General features: G+C 40.9%; 1 protein-coding gene across 1 annotated transcript; it reads left to right on the top strand.

Moving 5' to 3' along the window:
* Positions 1-4: 4 nt before the first annotated feature.
* On the top strand, positions 5-25,237 carry LOC136439841 (ubiquitin-protein ligase E3B-like). The gene is made up of 13 exons (XM_066435470.1): positions 5-48; positions 199-1,139; positions 1,719-1,865; positions 3,949-4,119; positions 14,438-14,612; positions 15,903-16,112; positions 16,813-17,491; positions 17,871-18,102; positions 21,068-21,274; positions 21,939-22,180; positions 22,602-22,713; positions 23,883-23,994; positions 24,700-25,237. The coding sequence occupies exons 2-13, from the start codon at positions 381-383 to the stop codon at positions 24,870-24,872; spliced, it is 3,219 nt and encodes a 1,072-aa protein (XP_066291567.1). The 5' UTR covers positions 5-48; positions 199-380; the 3' UTR covers positions 24,873-25,237.

The following is a 25,237-nucleotide window of genomic DNA, read 5'->3' as shown; positions in this document are numbered from 1 at the left end:
GCGCATGCGCATATCCCAGAATCCAACACTCATCATGGCGACCAGAGGGTGGGATTTTCGTCTTTTCCTATGTTTTTTATCGATTTTAATAAATTTAACAACTTCATAAATCCTGTTTTTACCATTCTTGTGACGGAAAGGTGTGAAGAATCTGTAGACTAATTTTTGGGGTGATTATATGTTTTGTTTTTGCTGCAGGTGAGTTGGAAGTGGTGATATAAGGATGTCAACATCTCTACGTATACGTCGACGCTACGGGGATCTCTCAAGTTCTTTACCGACGTAATAACGTAACGTTACGCTGCGCTGCGGACATCACGTCATACCAGCACTGCCCAGTCTAGCACATCGCGGCGGCGCCACTGAGGGAGGAACTCAACATGTTTGCTCCTTACGAGGACAAGAAGGCGTCCTTCCTAGACGAAAAGAAATCCGCTCGCGTCAACAGACAGGAAGAGATACGAAGAGACCAGTCTGCTACAAAAATTCAAGCGGCGGTGAGAAGATTCTTGGCCGTTACCAGCCTCAGGAAACAAACGCAGGGCGATCTACAGTCTCTGATCGGGTGGGCGCGTGAGGTGAGCCCGACTAGCTCTCCGGACAAGGCCAAGTTTGCACCAGCGGTGACTGTCTTCAAAGCCACCGAGAGATTTCTCTACTTCTTTGACGAAAAGAAAGACCATGTGGTGTTCCAAACCCTCTGCCGATACATCTTGGCTTCTATGGAGGTGGAGGGAGACTCAAAAATTTGGTACGTGTCGTTGGCTCTTAGCAAGGAACATGTATTGCCATGGATACAACAGATGAAGAAGCTGTTGTGGCAGTGCTGTTGCTACCTGAAGACGCTCAGACCGGACAACAATGACCAGTCCAAGCTGGTCAGTCTGTACCTGAACATGGTGGTCATCTTTACCGACACCACCACCTGGAAGGTGCTGAAGATCAAGGGCAGCGAGGCGCTACGGCCGGGGATGAACCAGCTGTGCGCGAATCTTCTGGGACACCTGACGTCCAAGGATCTCTACGTGATTCTGCAGGCTCTACTGAAGAGGGGGCTGGAGCGTTCTCAACCCACGCTGAAGAGAGCGGCACTGGCGGCCATTGTGACCATCTCCATGAGACCCCTCATCTCTACACAGGTCAGATGTTGTTGTTGTTGTTTATGTCTATTTTTCCGCTGGACATTGTCACTTGGTGCGTTCATGTCAAGGTGCTTTCTTAAGTAGGATCTCTCTGGTGCTTCAGATGTCTGGTACTCTGCACATGCGTATTTAGGATGCTGTCTCAGTTCTCTATGTCAAATCTTCCTGTATCTTCAACATATGTGAGATATAGCAGGCACAACTTCTTCTGTACAGTCAGTATTTAAGATGAAATATGATTTGTTCACGTTAAACTACAAAGATGTATAAAGTCATTTCAATTTTTAACTTTGAGGTACTTAAATTTTGTGACATGGTGATTAAAAATGAAGAATTTGGGGATGAAACTTATTCGCAGGTGTGATGAATTTGTGGGGGACAAGTGCCTATAAAATCACAAATTTACAGCAAATATTAAGATAATTTTACAGTTTATAGCTACATGTATTTGTAGAATGTTAATGGTTTAAATTAAAGCAATGCTTAAAAGTCTCAACGCTGTCATTTTGCCAATGCAACAAAAGAAAATTTGCAGAATGTTTTCATTTCTGTTGTTGTTGTTGTTGTTTGTTGTAGTTTTCCCAGCACCTGCTGACGGCGTTCCTGGTCCACATCCTGTCCCTGCCAGGCCTCATCCTCCATCTGTCCACCATCGCAGAACAGACGCTTCTCCTCTTCAGGAACAACAACGTACTGGAGAAGAGTATCCGCCTGTTGGAACAGGTATATAGGGCAGGCTTTTAGCTTGGCATGCGTCAATGCGTCTTTTGGACGCATGATACTAAAATAACAAGGAAATTGGACGCCCTCTTTTTCAGCTGGACCCCCTGTTTCCCTGGTAATTACGTACACATGTTGCTGTGTTACAGTGTCACTGTTGCTTTTTCTAGTCCTACCGGACACTGGGACAGCATGAAAACTGATTGACATGCAAAGCAGGAAATTGTTAATCCATAGAGCCCATTGGGAACTAGCAGTTTTTAGTGATTAAAATGGTTTGCTAAAAGTATGATATTAGACTAGAACACACCTAACCCCGCATCACAGCATCCCCCTCCATTTTTTGGACCCCTTGTCTATAAATCCTAGCTAAAAGCCTGATATAGGGTGTTTCAATAAGCAGGAATTCTGCATTGAGCCAAGGCCTAGGAAAATACTATTACAATCTTGTGTGTCTGATTACAGTCCTGAAAAGGGAAGGTCGGTAGGTGGGGGTTCTTTTTTTCTTCTTTTTGTAGATTTGATAAGATCCAAAAAATACAGTTACAATTGTGTCAACATTGTTTGGTACTTCTCTTTATAGTACTTTTTGTATTGAAATAGAAATGAGGACAATACATGTATGTTGGAGAATAATTCTACAATGTTTTCATCACCCAGATGTTAGATCATAGACAGTGTTCTCACCAGGATTTTTTCACAGCATGGGGGTCAGGTACAGAAGGCCAACTTTGCACGTTGCAAGTCACTCGCAGAGTGCCAATGACATGATAACGGTGGTAGTCTGGCATCTTACCGCACAAAATTCTGAAATTCATAACCAAATAAGACACTATTTCCTGCATTTTGAGGGGTAAATTTTGTGAAGTTAAGTTTTTCCTCTGTCACATTCTCATTCTAAAGCCAAATATGAACTTTTTATAAGACTTATGAAGGTTCTTCCCAGAAAGAAACACCCTATGCTCATTGAAACACAGCATCGGGGTCAGATCACAGCATCGGGGGTCCAGATCACAGCATCGGGGGTCCAGATCACAGCTTCGGGGGCCGCTATGCTGAAAAAGCCTGGCGAGAACACTGATAGATTTTATGTCCTTTACCAGTAGTTGACATCCCAAAACGGCTATAGGGACTGCAGGTTTTTGCTATGGTCTGGATAACCAGAAATACAGTGTTTTTTTTTTTTACTAATCAATGTTTTATTCAATGACCGATATAGAAAAACCATACCATTTAGCAGGGTTAGAGATGTATTTACTGAAGTGCGGATTGGTTGCAATATTTAAAGGTGATATATTTAGGTCTCTGTTTGGCAACATGTCATACCAGTGGTTGTATATCTTCTTTTTTTTAAAGTCAAAGCATGCATGGATACATTTGAAATTAACACAAAAACTTTCCTTTTTAAACATTCAAACTTATATAGTTATAAGTTTGAAATTCTGATCACAGAGCCAAAGCTTGTTCTCAACTAGCTGCATACTGATTAGAGAAAATTGATGTTTGGAAACCTTGAAAATCAAGTCCATACTTAAAGCCTGAACTACTTAATTGTACTTGATTAGGTCTCCTCATCATCTGAGTGCCTGCGTCAAAGCCTGAACACCTGCCAAAAAAATAGAATTGTGCTTGCCAAATACTTTAATGTTAAAGTTGGCTCTGATTCAATTCTTAAGAAACTTCTTCGCACTTTGCAAACCACCCGTATTATCGCAGTAATTTTACAGACTACCTCACAGGCACTGCAAAGCTAGATTACCGCTAAGAACCTTGCCATCACATTTCAGGGAAATTCTGCATCATTTCACAGAAAAGCTACTTAAAGATAGATTTTAGCCATTATAGAGCACTATGATAAAGTCTAATAGTATGTTTTAGCTATAGATTACCACTAAGAACCTTGCCAGTTGCCACCACCTTTCTGGAAAATTCTTAAACATTTCCTAGAAAAGCTGGGATAGATTTTAGCCAATAAAAAGTTCTCTATGCAAAATTATCAAAATTGCCAGAAGACAAAGTACTTATATTTTAGGTGCCCAGATAAGAACTGTGTTTAACATTTATCTTGAATTGTGAAATGTTTTAGGAACAGAACATCAGGATTGTGTTCAACTCACTGGAGGGCAGTTACTCGCTGTGTCTGCTGGCCAACATGGTCCAACTGGCCTACCTCCAGCTGGACATGCTCCCTGTCATCATGGAACCCTTCATGGGCGTGGTCATCATGCTCCTGGCCAGGTGCCAGAGTTATGTACAGGTATGTCTGGAGGATTTAGATCTAGAGCTTTACATTGTAACAGTGGGGATCAACCTCCACTAACTGACAAGTCTATAACTGGTCCAGACCTTTTAGCCTAGTGGTTAGCGCGTTGAATTCCCAAGCCGTGCTGATCGGGATTGGCACGGGTTCTAAACCCGGGAGCGGCGTACTCGCCCCTTTGGGTTTTTACAGTCACTGTGGTTCCCACACCGGCCCTGTGAGTAACGATCAGATCACACAGGGATGTCGTACTCGGAGAATCAGGACGAGTCTGGAAAGAAAAGGGGGAGTAGTGTAACAGTGGGGATCAACCTCCACTAACTGACCAGTCTAACTGGTTTGGACCTTTAGCCTAGTGGTTAGCGCGTTGAATTCCCAAACCGTGCGGATCGGGATTGGCGCGGGTTCTAAACCCGGGAGCGGCGTACTCGCCCCTTTGGGTTTTTACAACATCTAGATAAGAATTAGATTTAGAGCTAAATCTAGAGCTACACAGTCATCAATTCATGCAAACATCTAAAAAAACATTAGACAATGCTAAAAAATGGAGGTCCCGTGTTTGAGGAGAGTCACACTTTGAGCATGTTTAAGAACCCGCTATCGAAAAGAGTAGGGGTCCTTCCCGATGTGAGTGGATCAAACCTTAAAGTCTGGGCCAGGTTGACATCTTGGAAAGGTGATAGTCACCTGTTATGTCAATCCTTCCACAAATTGGGTAAATTTGAATAAGAAAAATAGAATAAGACCTTTCTTTTGAAATTTCATTCTCAGATTCTCGATTTAAGAAAAACACACTCACTGAACTGTCAACAGATGATTTGTCCTTCAAGAAAACTGACCCTCACTTTGGCCATGTGACTGTACAGAAACATAGTATTTAAAGTGGGTCAGTTTTTCTGAAGAAGGTCAGAGCACAAAGTGAGTGTCCATTGGTTGTGTATGGAGAGAGAGAATGAGTGAATACTGATCATTTTTCCATCCAGTAGACTTTTGCTTTCATCCTATAAGTTAAACCAGCTGCGCTTGTCTTGTAATAGATGTCTAATGACATGCATACATATTTTTCAACAGTTCCATGACTATATGACGCAGGCATGATAGATTGTCTCATTTTTTATTACAGTGCACGTACAAAGAGCTTACACAAAAGTGATAAGTTAATGCCTCACAGCAACTTGCCATGCAATATCAACTTTTCCACAGATCACTACCTATCATTCAAAACATAGCCGTTTCCCATTTTTAGCCTGGAAATAGTCCAAAATCAATACCCACACGAAGGCCATGAATAAAATGGAGATTTCGTGGCAGTATCTACAGTGTAGTCTATTAGTCACTGTCAAGAAAGGACTTAGGTAAAGGAAGTTACAGAGTGGCTTCCATTGACTTCTTGAGACGTGTATATATTATAGTCTTGGAAGGAACTGGAAAATCGTCCTTTTTTGTCATGTTATAGACTTGTTTTCTGATTTTTAATCCTAACATACAACATGATATTGTATTGTACTGAAAAGATCTTGATGTTTTATATGTACAATATCTATGTATGGAAAGGGAATCTCAGTTCTACCTAAGACATGTTCACAATCGTGTACTTTTTGTATTAACAGTTGATAGAAACCCAGGCTTGCATGGTCACCTTGAGATATTGAACGACTTCATGTTTAAATCACAGGTTTTTTTTCAGTCTATAACCAAGATCATGAGAAAGAGGAAATATTCCATATTTTGCCTTTCACAGTGGTCTGACTATTTACTGCGATGCACCGGAAAACACTGGAATGCACTGGAGTTCACAGTGATATCTACATGTACCAAAATGTACATGTAGTCTGCTTTGATGAGTTAAAACATCACAGGCTGCTATATTTTGTCCTAAAATAATCTATATATGGCCGTAGGTACAAGACAGCACTTGGCAATCCCAGCATGTTGCCATATTTGTTATCATAATGACTACAATGTTTGTTTGGGCCGCCATATATGCATTATTTCATGCCAAAATATACTAAGTATCTACATTTATACCTCCTATGTTTACTCATCAAAGCAACTGTATTTAGGTAGGTTTCAGCCTTCTTTATGTGTATTCCAGTCAATAGTCTAACTCTTTCACAGCAAGAATGGTAGTTGTTTCATTCAGAATGCATAGTATACCCTAATGTCAATTACTACTGTTGACTGGGTTAGCTATAATTCTTGACTCAGCTCTGTGTGTGCCATTAACTGCCAATACTGTTCTAGGCTTCATTATATCAAAAGTTGCAGATGTTCCAAAGGGTACCTTCTCATTAGATTAGACTTGTAGATTTTCAGATGGTCGCGTTTGCAACTTCAGATGAGGTAAACTTCTGTATATACTTTTGGCAAGTTCCAAGGGTTTGAAGAAGAGCTTGGGGAAATCTCTCTGATATTGGCCTGGGCTCCTCCAGAAGATTGGACCATTCATTACAAGACTAGTGGTCTTCAGGAATGTTACCGTAAACACCTTTGGTTCGTTGGGATTCAAATTTGGGGTAGGAAAAGTGGAGAGTTCGCAGTGGTTTTTACTTTGCGGTTGAAAGACCGGGGTAGGTGGGTAGCAGGCAGAACAATCATTTTTATGGTGTTTTTTTAGCTCTTGGTGACGAGATTAGGCCATGTTGATTTGATTATATGGATGATATCCTCTAGAAACCCCAAAACTGATGCGAGCGTGCGAATAAAAAAAAGTTTGGCTAAAAAAGTTACCTAAATCATGAAATCTACGTGGTCAGGAAGGTTGAAGAAATTACCTCATCTTCTTTGACTTTGGAATTGATTTTTACATTCTATGACATTGGTATCGTTTTCCAGTATTTCTTTCTTTAAATTTACAGCAGATATTTGATCATTTTTATCAACTAACAACATGGGCTCCCAAACAATGAGTGGGACAGAAAAAAATCTAAAGCTGGAGACAGCCCTGATTAGAGGTGATCTCAGGTGTCCCTCAAGGTTCTGTACTTGGACCATGTTTGTTTCTATACTTCATAGATGACATAGCCAAAAACCTGCACTCCGCTACTCGTCTCTTCTCTGACAACGCCATAATTTACATGACCATCTACAGCCTAGATGACGCCAAAAAACTCCAGGCTGACTTTGACACCTTGGCTGAATGGGAAGACAAGTAGAGAATGGAATTCCACACGGACAAATGTGAAGTCCTAACTATCTCCAGAAAGAAAAGCCCCATCTACCACTACACCCTGCATGGGCACATACTAAAACATGTCACTTGTGTTAGGTATCATGGTGTCACTTTATCCATCACATTGAACAACTGTCAACAAAATCCACCAACACACAACGTCCTGAAGCGAAATATCAATGTCTTAAACCCTCATATTAAAATTGTTTGCAAAATCGCCAGCCATGCACAATTCTCTTCTCAACCGGAAACAAACTTGACAAATGCAATGACAGTTTGTGACTTATGGTATTTTCACCAGAGATCTTTGAAGGTCACATGTGACACTGATGTGTAGGAAAGATGCCTTATATGGAAATGTTACCAGTATCATACATGTACGTAGAGATCTGTATATCTGCAATGGTTACCCTAGAATTAATCCAGGGCACTCCCTAGTTTATTTTGGGTCTCAATTCGAGTTTGCACACCCTCAAGTCTAGCGACCGTCTCTTTTAGGAAATACTTCTGAGCCCCCAAAACTGTGTATGGGAATTAAGGATATCCCTCTAGCTACAAGAAAACCCAAGTTTCGGTGTCTTCAACCTCTGTAATTTTAGTAAATATTAAAGGGGAAAAGTATTTCCCCGTCAAAAATGAGGCGCAAAATTGGTCATTTTCGCTTGGAACTGAACACATCACCAGATTTTTTTACACGGAAATGACTGTTTGAGTGTCAGAAAGACCCCTGTCGCGGAAGAACTGGTACGTGCACCATTTAGTCTACTTCCAATGCTCAAGTTGGCGGGGTAACAACAGATGGGAGCGAATTTAAGCTAACAAGACTGGATACATACAGCATGGCAGACTGCTGAGGAACTCACTTCAGTACTCTCAAGCCAGGGGTACTAAACGATACACCTCGAGTGCGAACCTGCGCTGGCTCAACTTCTTGGCGGACTAAAAAACTGATCTGTTATTCCGGCTGGACATTAACCTTGCTTTTAGTAATGTCGAACAGAAATCCAACTTTTCATTATGTTGGTCAACGATTATTTATTGGGATGTATGAACTGTTAGCCACATTACTTATACATAGTGTTCTCATCGTGTCGACTTTACTGTATACATTATTGTAAGCTGCAGCGCAAGTCAGTCCCTACACTACAAAGCCGTTATGTCCCATGTTTTTATAAATAAACCAGTTACTACTACATGTACTACTTTCCTACAATGTAGCCCCTGACTGTGAGAGATTGTGTAACACACAGGCTACAGAATCCACCCATTCATTTGGCTCCCATACTGCAGTAGTCTGGCTCATGCAAGAACCACCGTGTAATCAATACACAGATCATGAGGATGTAATACGTGTATTTACTGAAGGTTAAACATAGGACGAGTAACGGCAAGCTTTTGGCGTCAGACAGGTTACTTTATAATCCTGTCAGGTACAGTAAGGCCACGGCAATTTATTTTGTTGCTTCTCAGAATAGCCTGTCCAGTTTTTCCCATTTTTGAAAAAAAAGAAAAAGATTGGGTCTGACACTATTCCCATTCACAAATTTTAACTTCCAATTTTACTATCTATTCAGTTGTAAAACTCGATAGCCACCAAAATAGATGATAAAGGCCTGCACATACTTAAAAAGTGTGGTCACATTGAGCGGAAGTTATAATTTTTCATTTATTAAAGCTATTTCTCAATATCAATCCATATATTACATGGCAAAATGTAATTTTGTTACTGAAATTATAGTACTAGATCAAAGAAAGGGATGCATTGCATAAAATGAGCCATACAAAGCTGAAACTTGAATAATCCTCTTATTCTTTATGTTATGTAAACCCTTATCTTTACCCCAGACTATTTGCAAAACTTTTTTTCCCTGTCACTCTGATTTTTTTTCTGAAAAAATCCAAGAAGCAACAAATTAAATTGGTGTGGCCTAACTATAGTTTGAAAGAATTGCCCAACAGATTTATTTAGTCTGAAGCAAAATTGAACTGTAATTTCCAAAACAAAAATTTGACTTACCCAAATTTTTGACTGTCAAGGAATGAGCAATCCACCACTTGGTTTATCTAGTCTTTAGACTTTGAATTAAAATTTCATCATTCAGTTTTTTTTATAAGGCCACACCAATTTAATTTCTTGGTTAACGGATTTTTGCTTTCCAAAAAAAATTTTGGGGAAAAAAAAACCCCGTTAGCCAAGAAATTAAATTGGTGTTGCCTAATCAGTTGTTAGAATAATTGGGTTTACTCAATTTTTTCAGTAAAATTATGAATCTTAAACATAGCCATACATCTGCATGTTGTAAGATCTACATGCATGTGTGTCCTTGACATTAGCATCAATATTATTCATATATGGACAAATGTTTTTTTCCTTTGTGTTGCCCAGCAGCAATAGCATGTGGCATTTAGATTAAACACAGTGCCTGATTAGATTATCAATGACAGGATGGACAATTTTCCAACAGGAAGTACTAAATATAGATACAGAGATGCCTTTGGGGTTATTCATAAATATTTAGGATGGAAATCTACAGTTTGACAAAATTATGTAGAGGTAACCATGATTGTGAAGATTAGATATTGACCACGATGATATCATACCTTGTCGTTTTGGGATTTGCTGCCTTGGCTATACTTAATTAAGATGGCATGTTATCCATTGAAGAACCTTACTGCATTTATGATGGTACAACTCTCAACATGCCAAGTTTTCCCAACCCATTATCACTACCTAGCAGTTGATGCTGTCTGAAGCCCTGTCTCAACAAGCCCTGTCCACTACTCCGATCCTGGAGTCATAAATATAATGATGAGTGAATTATCCATACTCAGTAGCCATATACATGAATAGGAGTGGTCCTTCAACTACTACAACATTCCTTATGCTTGTCCAATTGTTGTTCACTCTACTGAAGTTAGATGGAATAAATTTAAAGTGAGAGGGCTTTTTACTAATACATTATATTGACATTGATGTTCTATGAGGGCCTGCATGCCCCTTTTACGTAGAGCGTAATCGGCCGTTTTAATTTCACGTAGAACGTTGCCGACCACTCCATAATGTAGCGTAGAGCGTAGGGGAGGCTTTTTGAATTTAGCGTAGAGCGTAGGGGAGGCTTTCTGAATTTAGCGTAGAGCGTAAGGAGGCTTTCTGAATTTAGCGTATTACGTAGCCGGCCCTCCGAATTTAGCGAAGAGCGTTGTCGGGACCCCCCCATGTAGGCCCTCTTCTATCGATCATTGTTGGCCAGTGCTGGTTTGGTACATGTAATGCATCTAGATTCATTTCTTATTCTGTCCACTGCATGCAAAGGGCAAGGTGCCAAGGCTGGCTAGCATGTTTTTCATATATGAATCTTACTCTGGGTTTTCGCTATTACATCTATTGACATTGATGTTCATGTGGTCATTATTGGTCGGGGCTGGGCTACTACCTTAAATGATATAGGATGCGCCGCGATGCGCTCTCTTAATACTGTATATCTATTCACAGCATACATGTAGATGCATCTAGATTGATTGTCTTTAATTTTATTCAGGGCATGCTAAGGGCAAGGTGCCAAGGCTGGCTAGCATGTTTTTCATATATGAATCTTACTCTGGGTTTTCGCTATTACATCTATTGACATTGATGTTCATGTGGTCATTATTGGTCGGGGCTGGGCTGGTACCTTAAATGATATCGGATGCGCCGTGATGTGCTCTCTATTATGTCTATTCACAGCATACTTGTGGCAGTTTGCCAAGACTTCATGGCATGATTTTGAAGTATTGATCTAACTCTAGGTCATAGGTGCATTCTGTAAGTACCCTTAAGCCTAACCCCAGCTCTGACCTTACCAATTAAGAGATTTGTGGTATAGGTGTGAGAATTGAAATAGCTGACCCTACCCGATTGGGACTATGTTTAAGAAGGCTAGTCAGGTGATTAATCATTAGGCCTTTCGTGCTTAAGAACTATATTAACTGGTTCACAGTTAAAACTGTGCATTGTTCAAAGCCTTTGAAAAAACAGTGTATAAAGCATGGTCTAGACACTGTCTATACCTTCACCTTTGACCTTGCACATGAGCAGTTCAAACTATGAATCGGCTTATCAGAGTGGCTGTCCTGAGGTATGCATGCCTTGTTCGGTTTCCAATACAGATGAAATTTTCCTGGCACTAGGAAGGTCAAGGTTATATTATCTGATGTTTCTTGTATAACGTAATAACCTTTTTTTGTCTTCAGTATGAATAAACTTTTTTCACTTGTTTATCAATACACCAGCACAAAAATCTTAACAGGATGTTAATTCAGAAGCAGAGACAGACCGACTAATTATAATTCCCAGCTCTAGATTGCCCCAACACTTAGGAAGCTTAATTCAGTGTTAAGAGGCTTAATGCATTTAGACTTGTACCATAAAAATCGGTCAGGAGGCACCCTTATGAATGCTAATGAACTCAGGATGTGTTCAGTCCCCCTCTGATTATTTCCAGTGCCCATAGTCCCAAACAGAAACAATTTTACCTGTGCAATAGGGGTGGGTACCGGTACATAAAATTCAGGTCCGGTCCAGGTCCAGAGGGTCAGGTCCAGGTCCGGACCTGTACCTATACCTGATTATAGTAGTGTCGCAGTACATCATATTTTGGACAGCGAGACACATGGAAAAGTCTCCAAACGTCATGTCTAGAACGATATAATTTCTTAGGTTTGCACTTTGTCTCAAAATTATTGTCTCGCCGTCTGTTTACTCATCCTTTAAGTGTTTCTAGATATGATTTACAGCTAACGTCTTCGAAAACGACTCGTTAAATCTGCTGTTTTGTATTTTCTTAGACCATTTATGTGGCCGCCTGCTGGTAGCCTGGTACTATGAATTTTCTAATCGGTCCATAGGCCGGTCCACTGATTTTTTACGGACCGTTTTTTGGACTGGTCCGTTAAGAAATGCCGGTTTTGTACCAGTACACGGTACCCACCCCTACTGTGTACACACCATGTATGTATTCCTCACAACTGTTTTTTAATGATATAACTAATGTATATGATATGAGGTTATTCCTTGCCACTTTCCCCTTGATTGGTCTCGTAAATATTTACCCCACAACCAATTTCTGAATTTACCGTCGCCCTATACAGATGGGCTATAATGGGAGCCTTAGTGATTTTGCCGGTCCACTTAAAGTAAATTACATGTCCAGATGGTGTTTGGAGAGTAGGTGTACTGATGGGTATGCTTACTCAATTGTATGGTAGTACTTACTGATACACATGTAGTGATGTACATGTGGTAGATCACATACAGTCATGCTGCAATATCCTGTCCGTCATTTTACCCCATCTAACAATGATTGTGCTACAAGATGCTGAAATCTAGTTTTTGACACCACTGTATCATTATCACTTGATATGTATATTTATATTATGTTTAAAGGTTTCTTGGTAGATAATAGCACATGTTGATTTTCAACTGACTACAAATTTATTAAAAGTGGCTTTGACTATTTGCCATTGTATGAAGTTGCTCCCATTCGTTTGTTTGTTTGTTCGTTTATACCCTTGTAGTGCCTAGTGGCAAAAGGTCAGCAAGTTTCTTTGCTGTTTCTGTAGCACTAGTAGGGTGTATTTTTCCAGGGAGGAGTTGCTAGCTCTTCTCCTTTAATGTGCTTCAGGCACCTCCTCGAACATGGGATCCCCATTTTATGTCCCTTCTGAAAGACTGTGCCGCCCCAACCGAGACTTAACCCTGGGACTTGAACCCGTGTCTCCAAGTTACCAATTTATTTGAACCAGGAGCTCAACTGTGAGGTCTCTACCAGTTGGGCCACAGGGAAATCCCTGAAGTTGCTCCCAGGTTGCTATTATTGAGTTGATAGTATAATTGCTCACAGCGAGGGGCTATGTACATCTAATTATGTTGTCAGTTTTCAGCTTTTATTGAACCTTTAGGGCTTTGAAAATCTGCAAGCTGTGTTGAAAATCTTGCTTATTAGTCCAAATATGAATAATGGCATAGATGAAAAATTGTGCAAATTTATTCAAAGGCATCATATTCTGTACACATGTAGTTGAATGTATTATAAATAAGTATAGATATGTAGGCATTTCAATTCCTGCCCAGAATCAATTTTATGGATTTTTTTGCTATTTTTCAGACCAAAAATGTGTATTTTGGGGCTTCTGTGTCCAGGTGTTGAAACCAAATGAACTGAAATTTGGAATGGGAAGGCCTATTACATATAACCAGTGTCAGGACCTCATTCACATGTTTGGTGTACACTGCTTGCAATTATTTTTGCTATTCTCTGACCAAAAATGTCTATTCTTGGCTCATGTGCCTGGTGTTCAAACCAGATAATCTGAAAGTTGGAATGGGGATGCACACACATAACTTCATTCACATTTTTGGCATATATTGGCTACAAAATGTTCTCTTTAACTTCTAAGTAGGACCAAGAATTTTGATATTATCATATTCCATTGTACACGGTTGTATTTCCTCATGCTTTTGACATCATCTCCTTTAAGTTTAAAATCTTCTTATTGCGCAAACAAGTTGTAACAGGACAAAGTATGTGCTAGCAGTCACGTCTGATCATGAATTCACGTATGGCTACTTTGTCATACACAATGAATTGCTCTGACATAAACATTCCCATCTCTACCCCCAATAGGGTCATAACACTATACGTGTAATAAGTGGGGTATAAATCAGATATGGTATTTTTGCTATCTTCCAGCCCTTATATATCAAAATATGTATTGGTTACACTGTGAAGGATCTTGGTGTGATTAGTAGTACATGAAGGACAGAAAATGCAGTGTTGCTCGGGAGGCTTTAGCATTAGCATGATATCTTCAATATCTTACCATGCATATATGTATGCACAAATTATGATGATAACATAGAATTAGAGAGATAACTAATTTTGCTTTTTTTTGCAAGATTTTAAAAGCTAAGTTTTAAAGTTGTTTTTAGTCATTTCCAAAGTATCATCCAGAGTACTGTATTCTACATCATAAAGGAAATGCTGTTTTCTAGAGTGATAGGATTCGAATTTCTACCTGATGTTATATTCAATTTTTAGTCCAGTAATCAACCTAGAAATGATTGAAAGTTTTGATGTTCATCGATTACTTTTATTTATTTTCCAGAATAAGCAGTCGAGTCTGACCCACTGGCACCCCGTTCTGGGGTGGTTCTCCCAGAGAATAAACCCCACCCTGAACGAGGCCATGCCGAACGTGGTAAAGCAGCTGCAGCTCCTCTGGGCCAGGAACATGGTGAAACAGCTCTTTAGTGAGGTCCTCAGATTCAAACCAATGGCAGGTAAGCAAAACCGCTTCAGAACCTACCAGGCTTTTAGCTAGGATTTATAGACAAGGGGTCCAAAAATGGGTGTGGGGGGGGGGGGGTAATGCTGTGAAGTCTTATCATACTTTAAGCAGATCATTTTAAGCACTAAAACTGCTTGTTCCTTCTCTGTCTCCCAATGGGCGTTATGGATTAACAATTTCCTGGCAAGTCAATCAGTTTCATACTGTCCCAGTGTCTGGTAGGACTAAAAAAGCATCAGTGAAACTGTAACACAGTCACATGTGTCTGTAATTACCAGGGAAACGGGGGTCCTCTGTGCGTCCAGCTGAAAAAGAGGGCGTCCAATTTCCTTCTTATTTTAGTATCATGCGTCCAATTGACGCATGTACGCATACCTAGCTAGAAGCCTGGAAACTACCTGCACTAGCTTTGACTGTGTAATTTGAACATTAGCAACTGTGAGTCGTATAACTAAGATGGTGTGTTACACTGAATTGCTTTCATACTGGGTCAACAATTAGAATCATTATGATACTAGAAATGTACACAATTTGATATCATCATTCAATCTGTTTTAAATTTGCATTGTCGCCATCTTTACTTTGCACACATGATTCCAAATGAAAACACTGCACAGGTATATTCATATGATGGGAGTCATTTAGAGAGACTCAGTCACAGATACGATGCTTAAAGGCACCCAGAGCATTTTATGAGGCTTGAAACTTGAATGAAAAAACTCAAATTTCTAGTCATTCCTACACATAGTACACATCAATAACACTATACCGTTGCATATCGATATAAAAGGAGCAAAGATACGATGTCGTTGTGTGGTTAGAACTGATAGAGAATCCAAGCCCTAATAGACTGAATCTAACTGTCCATCACAATTAGCGGTTCGACCAATGAGAGATTGACTGCATGTCCGTCAAATATTTACATTTTAATTGTTTTAATTTTTGCATGAAATTTCTATGATTTGTCGGAGGTGGGTGGGGCTATGGTATCTACAATTATTTACAGTAAGCACGTGAAACTAAAAGATGATGTAGATTATTTTTGTGCCATTTTTGTGCACTTTTGGTAAAAAATCCAAACGCAAATGTAATAAACAGTGGCATTAATGGTCAATTTCATAAAGATTACAGCAACTAGAAAATTTCCAGTTTTCAAGTCTAATAAGATGCTCTGGGTGCCTTTAAATCACTGATCACTGGTAGAGCCATGTTTTGTATGAAGTTTATATTATATTTATCATACTCATTGTAATATCCATTATTTGGATTCTTCAATCTTCAGGAACTCCAACAACTGAGACCCCAGACACAGCCCCGGTGAAGAAAGCCTTTAAGAAAGCTCTACAGAAGTCTTCGGTTAAGCTGAAGGAGATGCGCAGCTCCGGTGGGAGAAAGCTGGACTCTCCTGAGGTCCTGTCGGTGTGCCACGTGTGCGTTCTCTACCAGTCCTGTCTGAAAACACTCACACAACTCAAACTGGACATTCTTACTGGTAAGTACAAGCAGTCTTACTGTTATTACTCCGGGAAGGAGGATGACCTCCTTCTGGGAGTATTGGAAATGCTTTTGTTTGCACGTTCGCAGCTAGAACTCACGATCCTGTTGTCGCATTGGTGTGTAACTTGGCATATCGTTTGCCTGGTTGGGCGCGGTGATGCACGATGTCTTTGTTACTCCGAAACTACTTTTATCGTCAATGCAATATCGTAATTGCACCCCTATAATTAATGGCATGTGCCACTGCCCTGCCATAGAGACCATGCTTTAAATCGGTTCCGCTTGGCTGAATACTTCAGGCAGATACAGGGTATATATCTTCCCTACTTGTTGCAGTTAAAACTTAAAACATGCGAAGGTTAGACGTGACAGGTTGTTCGGTGTGATATAACCAGCTGCTGTTGCGCCGCATGCATGAGATACAGGTGTTTTATGCCAAAGGGCGGTTATATCGGCTTTACAGATACAGGTATGCTTGGTTTCATAGATATCATTTGAAATCAATACATTCTTAACTTTCTCCCTAATGCCTAACTTTGTAACCAATTGGGAACTGGGTGCCAAACGGCTACTTCAAAGCTTAAAAATGACAGCTTTTGGTAAAGTCTGTCTACTTGAACAAGCTTTTGTTTTCACACTTATGACTTTTAAGCATAATTTTCATCTGTCACTAAAATCAACCAATTTTTCCTCAGGGTTGTGCCTCCAAGAGGACCTTCTGTCCAAGCTGTGGGGTTTCATAGATGAGCTGGGTCCGAGTGGTGGTCTGAAACTCTTCCTGGAGTCCCTCAACTCAGACACAGAACAATCTCACCAACTCTTCGCCGTGCTGTCCCTCTCCTGCGACTGCGGGAGCCACATCGTCGCGATCCTCGACGACATGGAAATGTACGAGCAACAGAAGCCGTTCAAACTGGACGAGCTGGTGAAGATCTCGTCCTTCCTGAACGCGTTTGCGTTCAGACTCCTGTGGGACGGGATATACGACGGGAAGAACCGACACACCAGTCTGTTCCACTCTGTGCACACGTTTCTGATGCTTCTGTACGACAGAGACTGCAGGCGTCCGTTCACCGCAGCAGGCCATTGGTTGATCAAGGAGCTGAAGCCCAGCACGCTTGTGTCGGAACTGGAGAAGGGAAAACGGCGAGCGCTGCTCCTCCTCCACATGATGCCGCACGTCATCCCGCACAAGGACCGCGTCATCCTGTTCAGAAGATTCGTGACCGACGAGAAGAAGGCGCTGGGAATCATCGAGAACGAGTGTGCGTCGCCCAAACCAACCCTGGTCACGGTACATCGGTCGCGGATGGTGGAAGACGGTTTCCAACAACTGGCCCTGCTGCCTCCACAAGCACTCAAGGGTATCATCAGGTGTGTTTATATGCTGTATCTGAAAAGAGTAATATTCCAAGTATAATAGGCTGTATAATATACATTTTTAGTTTGCAGGGATTTAATGTCACGGTAGGGAGAAAATGGAGTGTTCGTGGTGGTTTTTAGTTCCCGGTTGAAACAATGCTGAGGCGGGCAGAAGACAAAACAATCATTTTGTGGTGGTTTTAAGTTTGCTGTTAACAGGTTACCACCAAAACCACTGCAACAATTATCAATACTACAACATTCCTTAATGCTAAGTCATACGGATATGTATTTGCCACATATTTTGATATATAGAAATATGGAGTAAGTGAAACAATTTGAACACTATGTTTGCAGCAATCAGCAAATTGTTTTTGTTTGAATATTTCAGAGTAAAGTTTGTGAATGACTTGGGCCTGGATGAAGCCGGGATCGACCAAGACGGCGTCTTTAAGGAGTTTCTCGAAGAAATCATCAAGCGAGTGTTCGACCCGTCCCTTAACCTGTTCAAGATGACCAGCGGGGAGGAGAGACTGTATCCCTCCCCCACATCTTACATACAGGAGGACCATCTCACGCTGTTTGAGTTTGTGGGGAAGATGCTTGGCAAGGCTGTGTATGAGGTGAGATGGAGTGTGATGTGTTACCATGGAATCCAGAGCAATTGTACCGGCCCACGCCTGGAGCTTCCCCGGACCTACCCTCCCGCTGGCCCGACAACGTACCCCGCCCACTTCCCACTATAGCCCACAAGATCGCTAGCTGTGGAGCGGAGCTTGTTTGGCTAGCGGGAAGTGGGGCGGGGTACTTATCGGGCCAGCAGGAGGGTAGGTCCGGGGAAGCTCCGGGCGCGGGCCGGTGTAGGTCCGGGGAAGCTCGGTACAATTGCTCTGGATTCCAGGGTAGTGATGTGTCAATTCAACTTTACCTTTAGCACTCTGAAGTAAATGCTTGGCACCCAATTCCCTATTGGTTACAGAGTTAGACAGCAGGGAGAAGGTTAAGGAGAAAGCAAAAAGGATTGTGAATGAAAACAAGAAAATGAAACCTTTAAAGTTTCAGAGCAAAAATGACATGTGTACAAGAAACCTGGCATGCATGCAGAAAAGCAAATTAAAGGCACCCAGAGCATTTTATGAGGCTTGAAACTTGAATAAAAAAACTCCAATTTCTAGTCATTACTACACATAGTAAGTTTCAATAATACTATACCATTACCTATCAACATTAAGGAGCAAAGATACAATGTCGTTGTGTGGTCAGAACTGATAGAAAATCCAAGCCCTAATAGACTGATCCTGACTGTCCATCACAATTATCGGTTCGACCAATGAGAGAGTGACTGCATGTCCTGAAATATTTGCATTTTTATGTTTTGATTTTGCATTTCTACGTTTTGACGGAAGTGGGCGGGGCTGTGGTATCGGTCTATTTATTTACACTAGGCGCGTGAAACTATAAGATCACCATGTAGCTTATTTTTGTGCCGCTTTTGAGCACTTTTGATAAGAAATCTGCACGCAAATGTGGTAAACATTGGCATTAAATGTCAATTTCATAAAGATTACAGCAACTATAATGTTTCAAGTTCTCAAGCCTCATAAAATGCTCTGGGTGCCTTTAACAACAGAGGTGTTGCATAAATTGATGTGGGAAGAAATGCAGAAACAATTGCATGTGAATTTTTGCCATATAGTCCTTTCGAGTGCATCCCTTTCTTGTTACAGAGTGTTGTGTGGGCATCATCGGTGACTAGGGGTGGATACCGGTTCGGCTCGATCAGGTTCGAGTCCAGGTTCAGGTCCAAAGGTTTAGGTTCAGGTCCGGACCTGAACCTAAACCTGATCCTGTCTAGATGATATCTTACTCTTAATAATCTTACATTTTATCAACCCAATTTCAATGTTAACCTTATTTTTGATGCCTTCTTTGTCAATACAGAGAGGAGACACAGAGCACTAACAGGCAGATAGAAGATACAAGACACTTTCATTTTCAACAAACGTCTTTGCTCAGAGATCTCAAAAAGTCAACTAAACAAAAAATCACTCCAGACTAACTTTTAGACCTAGGAGCACTGTGCTCCTAACTCAAAAAAGTTAGGAGCACCAGCAAAAATCTAGGAGCACCACTACAAAAAGTTGGAAGAACAAGCAAAAGTCTTGGCCATACCAAATAATACTCCTATTAACAACCGGGAATAAAATATTTGAATAGATCATAAAAGATAAAAGCCTACATTGATGCTGCAGAACAATTGGCAATTCAAGTTATTCAATACCTTCCTGCATACTAAATGATACTAGTATGAGGGATTTTTAGAAAAATTGGGCATAGGTTCCCCGGCTGGCCCCAATCCGGGGGCCACGGTGCCTCAAGTTCAACAAGTTGAAAAATACACAATGGCATTTTTTACTTGGAACAAGGCAAGTAATGATTCACATAACCTTGAATGATAAATAAATAGATAACTCTAAAATGTATCTATTGGTTTCATGACCAAAACAAATAAAGTCACATTCCATAATTTGAAACTTTTCTGCTGCCATCAAGTTCAACATTTTTACAGGCATTTTTTTCACCCCCACCCTCTGTCTACAAATAATCCAAAATACTTTAATATCCTTGAAATTCTTGCTCAATAGGATCAAAAATTATCTGTTTGTTCGGTTCCTTTGAAACGCACAGTTCAAACTTCGCGCGTCAGGACCGCGGCGCCGCCATCCAATGACAGGCCGACGGCATGGAGAAAGCTTTGTAATTCAAGGCTGTAGATTCTAGACCGCAGCAGAATGAAAGTAGCACCATAATGACGGGCAGATCATGAGTTTTGAAATGATATCGGTGACAAAGGGAAAATTTAATATTTTTTGGGGATAAAACTCCACTTGAATTGATTCATCGATTTTTGATCGTAAAAATTATCACTTGAACAGGTGAAAAATGACCGCAGGAAACAGGCCTTGCATTCTGCTGCGGTCTACAATCATCATGGCGGCGGTCCTGAACGCAGAGCGCACGGCTAGCGCTTTACTTTCATCGGCATATTTCTGGCGTTTGAAACATTTTACAAATCAAACAAATACATCACAAAAGAGAGAAACTTATATCCTTTATTTCTATGGGTAACTTTGCCACTAGGAACGGATAGTTTTTGTACCGCGCGTGTGGGAACATGATAGAAAATTCACCTACGGTAGCGTTGGAATACCTAAATATTTTCAGCTTACCGCTAAGTTCTGCAGCCATTATCCTGGCGCAGATCGTAATTTTTGATTGTCGCACCGTGCGACCGTGATTTTAAATCTAGTCGCATTCTCAAAAAAAAAACTGGTCCCATGTGCGACTCACACAGTCGCACTCACGAGCGCTGCCGGGCGGGCGGCGGCACTCTCAGACTCGGAAAAAAATATTTGTTGCATTACATGTTACTTTGTTTTGACTTCCGGGTCCAAAAAACCGGTTCACGACATTCGGTTTTTTTGAACCGGTTACCGCATGTTTTTCCGGTCCAAACCGGTCCAGTCGAACCGATATCCACCCCTATCGGTGACATATAACATACAATAACTTGACTGTCTTTTTCAGGGTATTGTTGTTGAGGTCCCCTTTGCATCCTTCTTCCTGAGCCAAGTGCTGTCCCATCACCACAGTGCCCTCTACAGTTCCATAGATGAACTGCCGTCTCTGGACCCAGAGCTCTACAAAAGTCTGACCTTCATCAAACACTACGTAGAAGAGGATGTGCGTGACCTTGAATTGACTTTCTCTTACGCAGAAGACGTCATGGGGAAGGTATGTAAATACTGTTCTTCAACTGTCATAGACACAAGTTTAGCAATATGGAGCAAGTTGAAAAACATAGACCTCCTTTATAGCCAATATGTATGTTATTGTTTGATAGTGAACTCAATATTCTAAAACCTGGTGTGGACAATCTTCACTTTGTTCTTTGAATTACCTTGTTCTTTTGGGGAGCTTGGTTTTTCGTGATGTCAGTTTTTTTCCTGAATACATAAGGCCACACCATTTTAATTTCTTGGTTAACGGAATTTTAAAAAAAATGCTAGATTGGAAAATCAAATAGGAAAACAGAATCTCCGAGGAAAGTTTGTACTTTGGTGCACACAATTTCAGGGTCAGGTGCAAGTTTTCACCCCAGCCTTCTGTTTTCATGATTTATTGGTGCTAAAATTTAAAGAAAAATCTGTCAACCAAGAAATTAAATCAGTATGGCCTAAGGACCTGCAAAGAAGTTTAGGTCTATGGAAAATCTGTTATCTGCGCAATGACTTCTCATTTCTCTCTTTCTCTTGTTTTAGCCAGGGAAGACCCGCTCAGTGACTTTGCACTACTTAACAGTGATGTCTTGGACATACATAAGTTATATATTGAACATAATATAAATGATAGAAAATAACAAAACAAAAATTAATCTATGTACAACATCACTCTATAGGTTGTGACCCATGAGTTGATGCCAGGTGGTCGTGCCATCTCTGTTACCGACGACAACAAGATTGCGTACGTCCATCGCGTGGCACACTTCCGCATGCACACCCAGATCCGAGAGCAGACCGCGGCCTTCATCCGAGGCTTCCGCTCCATCATCAGCCCTGATTGGTTGATGATGTTTGCAGCGCCGGAGTTACAGAAGCTGATATCCGGTGACAACACAGAGATAGACCTAGAAGACCTGAAGTAAGTGAACTTGACCTTCATTGTTTACCATGATTTCTTACCTAGACCCTGTGCTACATATTTGTCTTTTCGGATGGTGACATAAGGCCTGCGGCCCAGTGTATGAGGGAGCTTTGGGCATAAGCTTCAATCGTTAAACCTCTGCACGTAAAAGAACCCAACACACTTATCGAGAAGAGTAGGGGTGACCCGGTGTGCTTGGCAAAAAACGCAAGCCATGGCGAGGCCGCTTTGCGCTACCACTACATGTAGCTACTTGAAAAAGCATCATGCTTCACCTCAATTGAGGATGAGTGCTTTACCCTTTTTTACTTTACATATGACTCTTGTATCAGCTTTAGCTGGTTATCCTATCCTAACCTTAATTAGCAATGGCTGCCCCCCTACATGTATGTCAGTAATGTAACCATTCTACCATTAGGAAATATACCCAGTACTATGGAGGTTTCCACCCAGCCCATAGAGTGGTCATCTGGCTGTGGGACATTCTAGCCAAGGACTTCACCAACGATGAGAGAAAAGCATTTCTAAAGGTAAAACTATGTCCAGAACTTAAAGCTTACAGTGTGTTTACAGGGAGTTTGCGTCTGCCCCCTTCTCATCTCATTATTGGCACCATTTCAACATCGTCCTTGCCAAGATACTTTCAGTGCACAACAGTGTTGTGAAAACAGCTCATTGTAACCCCTAGTAGTACTAGGGAAAGTAAAAGGAATTTCTGTCTAGGTATCTCATTGATTTATTTGTGCCAGGCTAGATGGCTTGATTGTCATTACTAGACCAGCTGCCCTACTGGTGAGTTGGTTGTACCAGTGTGAAGTTCTGGGTTTGTGCACTAGGGGGAGCTACTAAATGTGGTTTGCTGGGATGCCAGACATGTCCAGGTTTTCTCAATTTTCAGGAGTAAGATATGGCCAATGTTACCTTTGATTACCGGTAATTTGATTGAATCGCATACTAGAAGTGTTACAGCAGAAATGCAGTATTGAGTGATAGCTAGCCACAGTTTGGTAAACATATACAATCTATGATTTATTTTACAGTGTGTTTAGTTTGATGTAAAAGTCTTGTTGAGATTACTTTTTTTTTCTTCTGATATATCAGGATGAGTTGTGCTTCCATAATGATTGCTGCACCACTTGTTTCATCTGTTTGCATGTATAATCAGGGCTCGAAATTCTTTTTTGGAGATAGGTGCACTGGTGCACTCAACCAAAAAAATTAGGTGCACAGAAAGAATTTCGGGTGCACCACATGAAATAAAGTTGAATGTCAGCAAAGCATAATTTCAAAGTTTAACGCTACTGCCTCTCGTACGAACTTCAACCTGTAATTCAACAGCTACAAAGTATAACTTTCAAACAAGTGATACAGTCAATTAAGTACAACAAAGGTTGTATTCCTTTTTCTGATACTTACATTTCAAGAATATTCTGTATAATAGTGTACAATTGTACCTTTACCATATAGTGTAAAAAATATCTAGGTGCACCAGTGTACCCCCAGTCAAAAATTAAGTGCACAGCTTCAATTTTCGGTGCACATGAACCCAGTATTTCGAGCCTGAATAGTGTATGATGATTTATTGTCATCTAAAAGTGATCAATGATTATTCAAATCTTTGATTACAACAAAGAAGACTATATATTAGCCTTTTCTGTAGTGTCACTGAGGGTTTTTTTTACCTTCCCTGTTCCTACAGTTCGTGACTAGTTGTTCCAAACCACCTCTGCTGGGGTTCGCCCACCTGGAACCACCCTTCTGTATCAGGTGTGTGGAGGTGGCTGATGATCAGGACACAGGAGACACTGTCGGTGGGTACCCTGCTCCTCTTATGTTCCACATTGTGTGTCATCACCACTGGATCTGTACATTGTCTATTTTTGTCTATGTTGTGGATGTGTGAAGGCAGGGCTCGAAATTGCTTTTTGGAAATAGGTGCACTGGTGCACCCAAACAAAAAAATTAGGTGCACAGAAAGAATTTTGGGTGCACCACATAAAACATATTCAAATCTAACTCTCCCAATCTGTTATTCTATAGCTAACTTCAAAATTTCAAACAAGTAATATACAATAGTACCTCTACCCTATAGCCTACAAAAATATCTAGGTGCACTGGTGCACCCACAGTTAAAAATTAGGTGCACAGCTCAAATTTTGGGTGCACAAAGGTGCACATGCACCCACTATTTCGAGCCCTGGAAGGTGTTTGCATGAAGACAAATATTAAATTGAATGTAGTAAACTTGAAATATTCTGGGGTATGTGTTGTAGAATGTATATGCCATTTTGAAGTTGGAAGGTAAACAGAACCTGTGAAATGATGCTAGTTACTGTAAATTGAAACTCTTGTAGTTTTATTTTTACTGTGAGATTTCCACCGAGAATATGGCTCCCTTGAATGACTACTGTTTCCACCATGAATTAAGAACACTGCTAAAACCTTCCTTTCCCTCCTACCACACAATAAAACTGCAAAGTAAATGGATTTACAGTATTCTCTACTGATTTCTGTAGGAAGTGTGCTACGAGGCTTCTTCACCATCAGAAAGAGGGACCCAGTGAACCGCCTCCCCACATCCTCTACCTGCTTCAACCTGCTGAAACTGCCCAACTACCAGAAGAAGAGCACATTGAAGGAGAAGCTACGATACGCTATCAGTATGAACACTGGCTTTGAGCTGTCTTAGAGTCGTTGTGGGGGGCAAAAGTAGCTGTAGGATGTTTTAGAGAGACTCTCTACTGAACGGAAAGGGGAGTTTGCGTGTGCCCCCTTCTCGTCTCACTATTGGCACCATTTCAACATCATCCTTGCCAAGATAGCTACAATGCACAACAGTGTTGTGAAAACAACTCATTGTAACCCCTAGTGGTACCTTGGGAAAGTAAAAGGAATTTCTTTCTACTAGTAGGTATCTCATTGATTTATTGCTGCCAGGCTAGATGGCTTGATTGTCATTACCAGCTGCCCTAATGATGGGTTGGCTGTACCAGTGTGAAGTTCTGGGTTTGTACACTAGGGAGAGCTGCTAAATGTGGTTTGCTGGGATGATAC

The sequence above is a fragment of the Branchiostoma lanceolatum genome, chromosome 8, assembly GCF_035083965.1.
Source record: "Branchiostoma lanceolatum isolate klBraLanc5 chromosome 8, klBraLanc5.hap2, whole genome shotgun sequence".
NCBI classification, from domain to species: Eukaryota; Metazoa; Chordata; class Leptocardii; order Amphioxiformes; family Branchiostomatidae; genus Branchiostoma; species Branchiostoma lanceolatum.
Note: the sequence above shows the minus strand (reverse complement) of the source record. Positions and strands in the feature narration are given on the sequence as shown.

Excerpts from the sequence above, each read along its gene's own strand:
- LOC136439841 (XM_066435470.1), top strand. The coding sequence starts at position 381 with ATGTTTGCTCCTTACGAGGACAAGAAGGCGTCCTTCCTAGACGAAAAG. Across the intron at positions 4,120-14,437 it reads GGTGCCAGAGTTATGTACAG|AATAAGCAGTCGAGTCTGAC; the intron begins GTATGTCTGGAG and ends TTTATTTTCCAG. Across the intron at positions 21,275-21,938 it reads CAGAAGACGTCATGGGGAAG|GTTGTGACCCATGAGTTGAT; the intron begins GTATGTAAATAC and ends ATCACTCTATAG.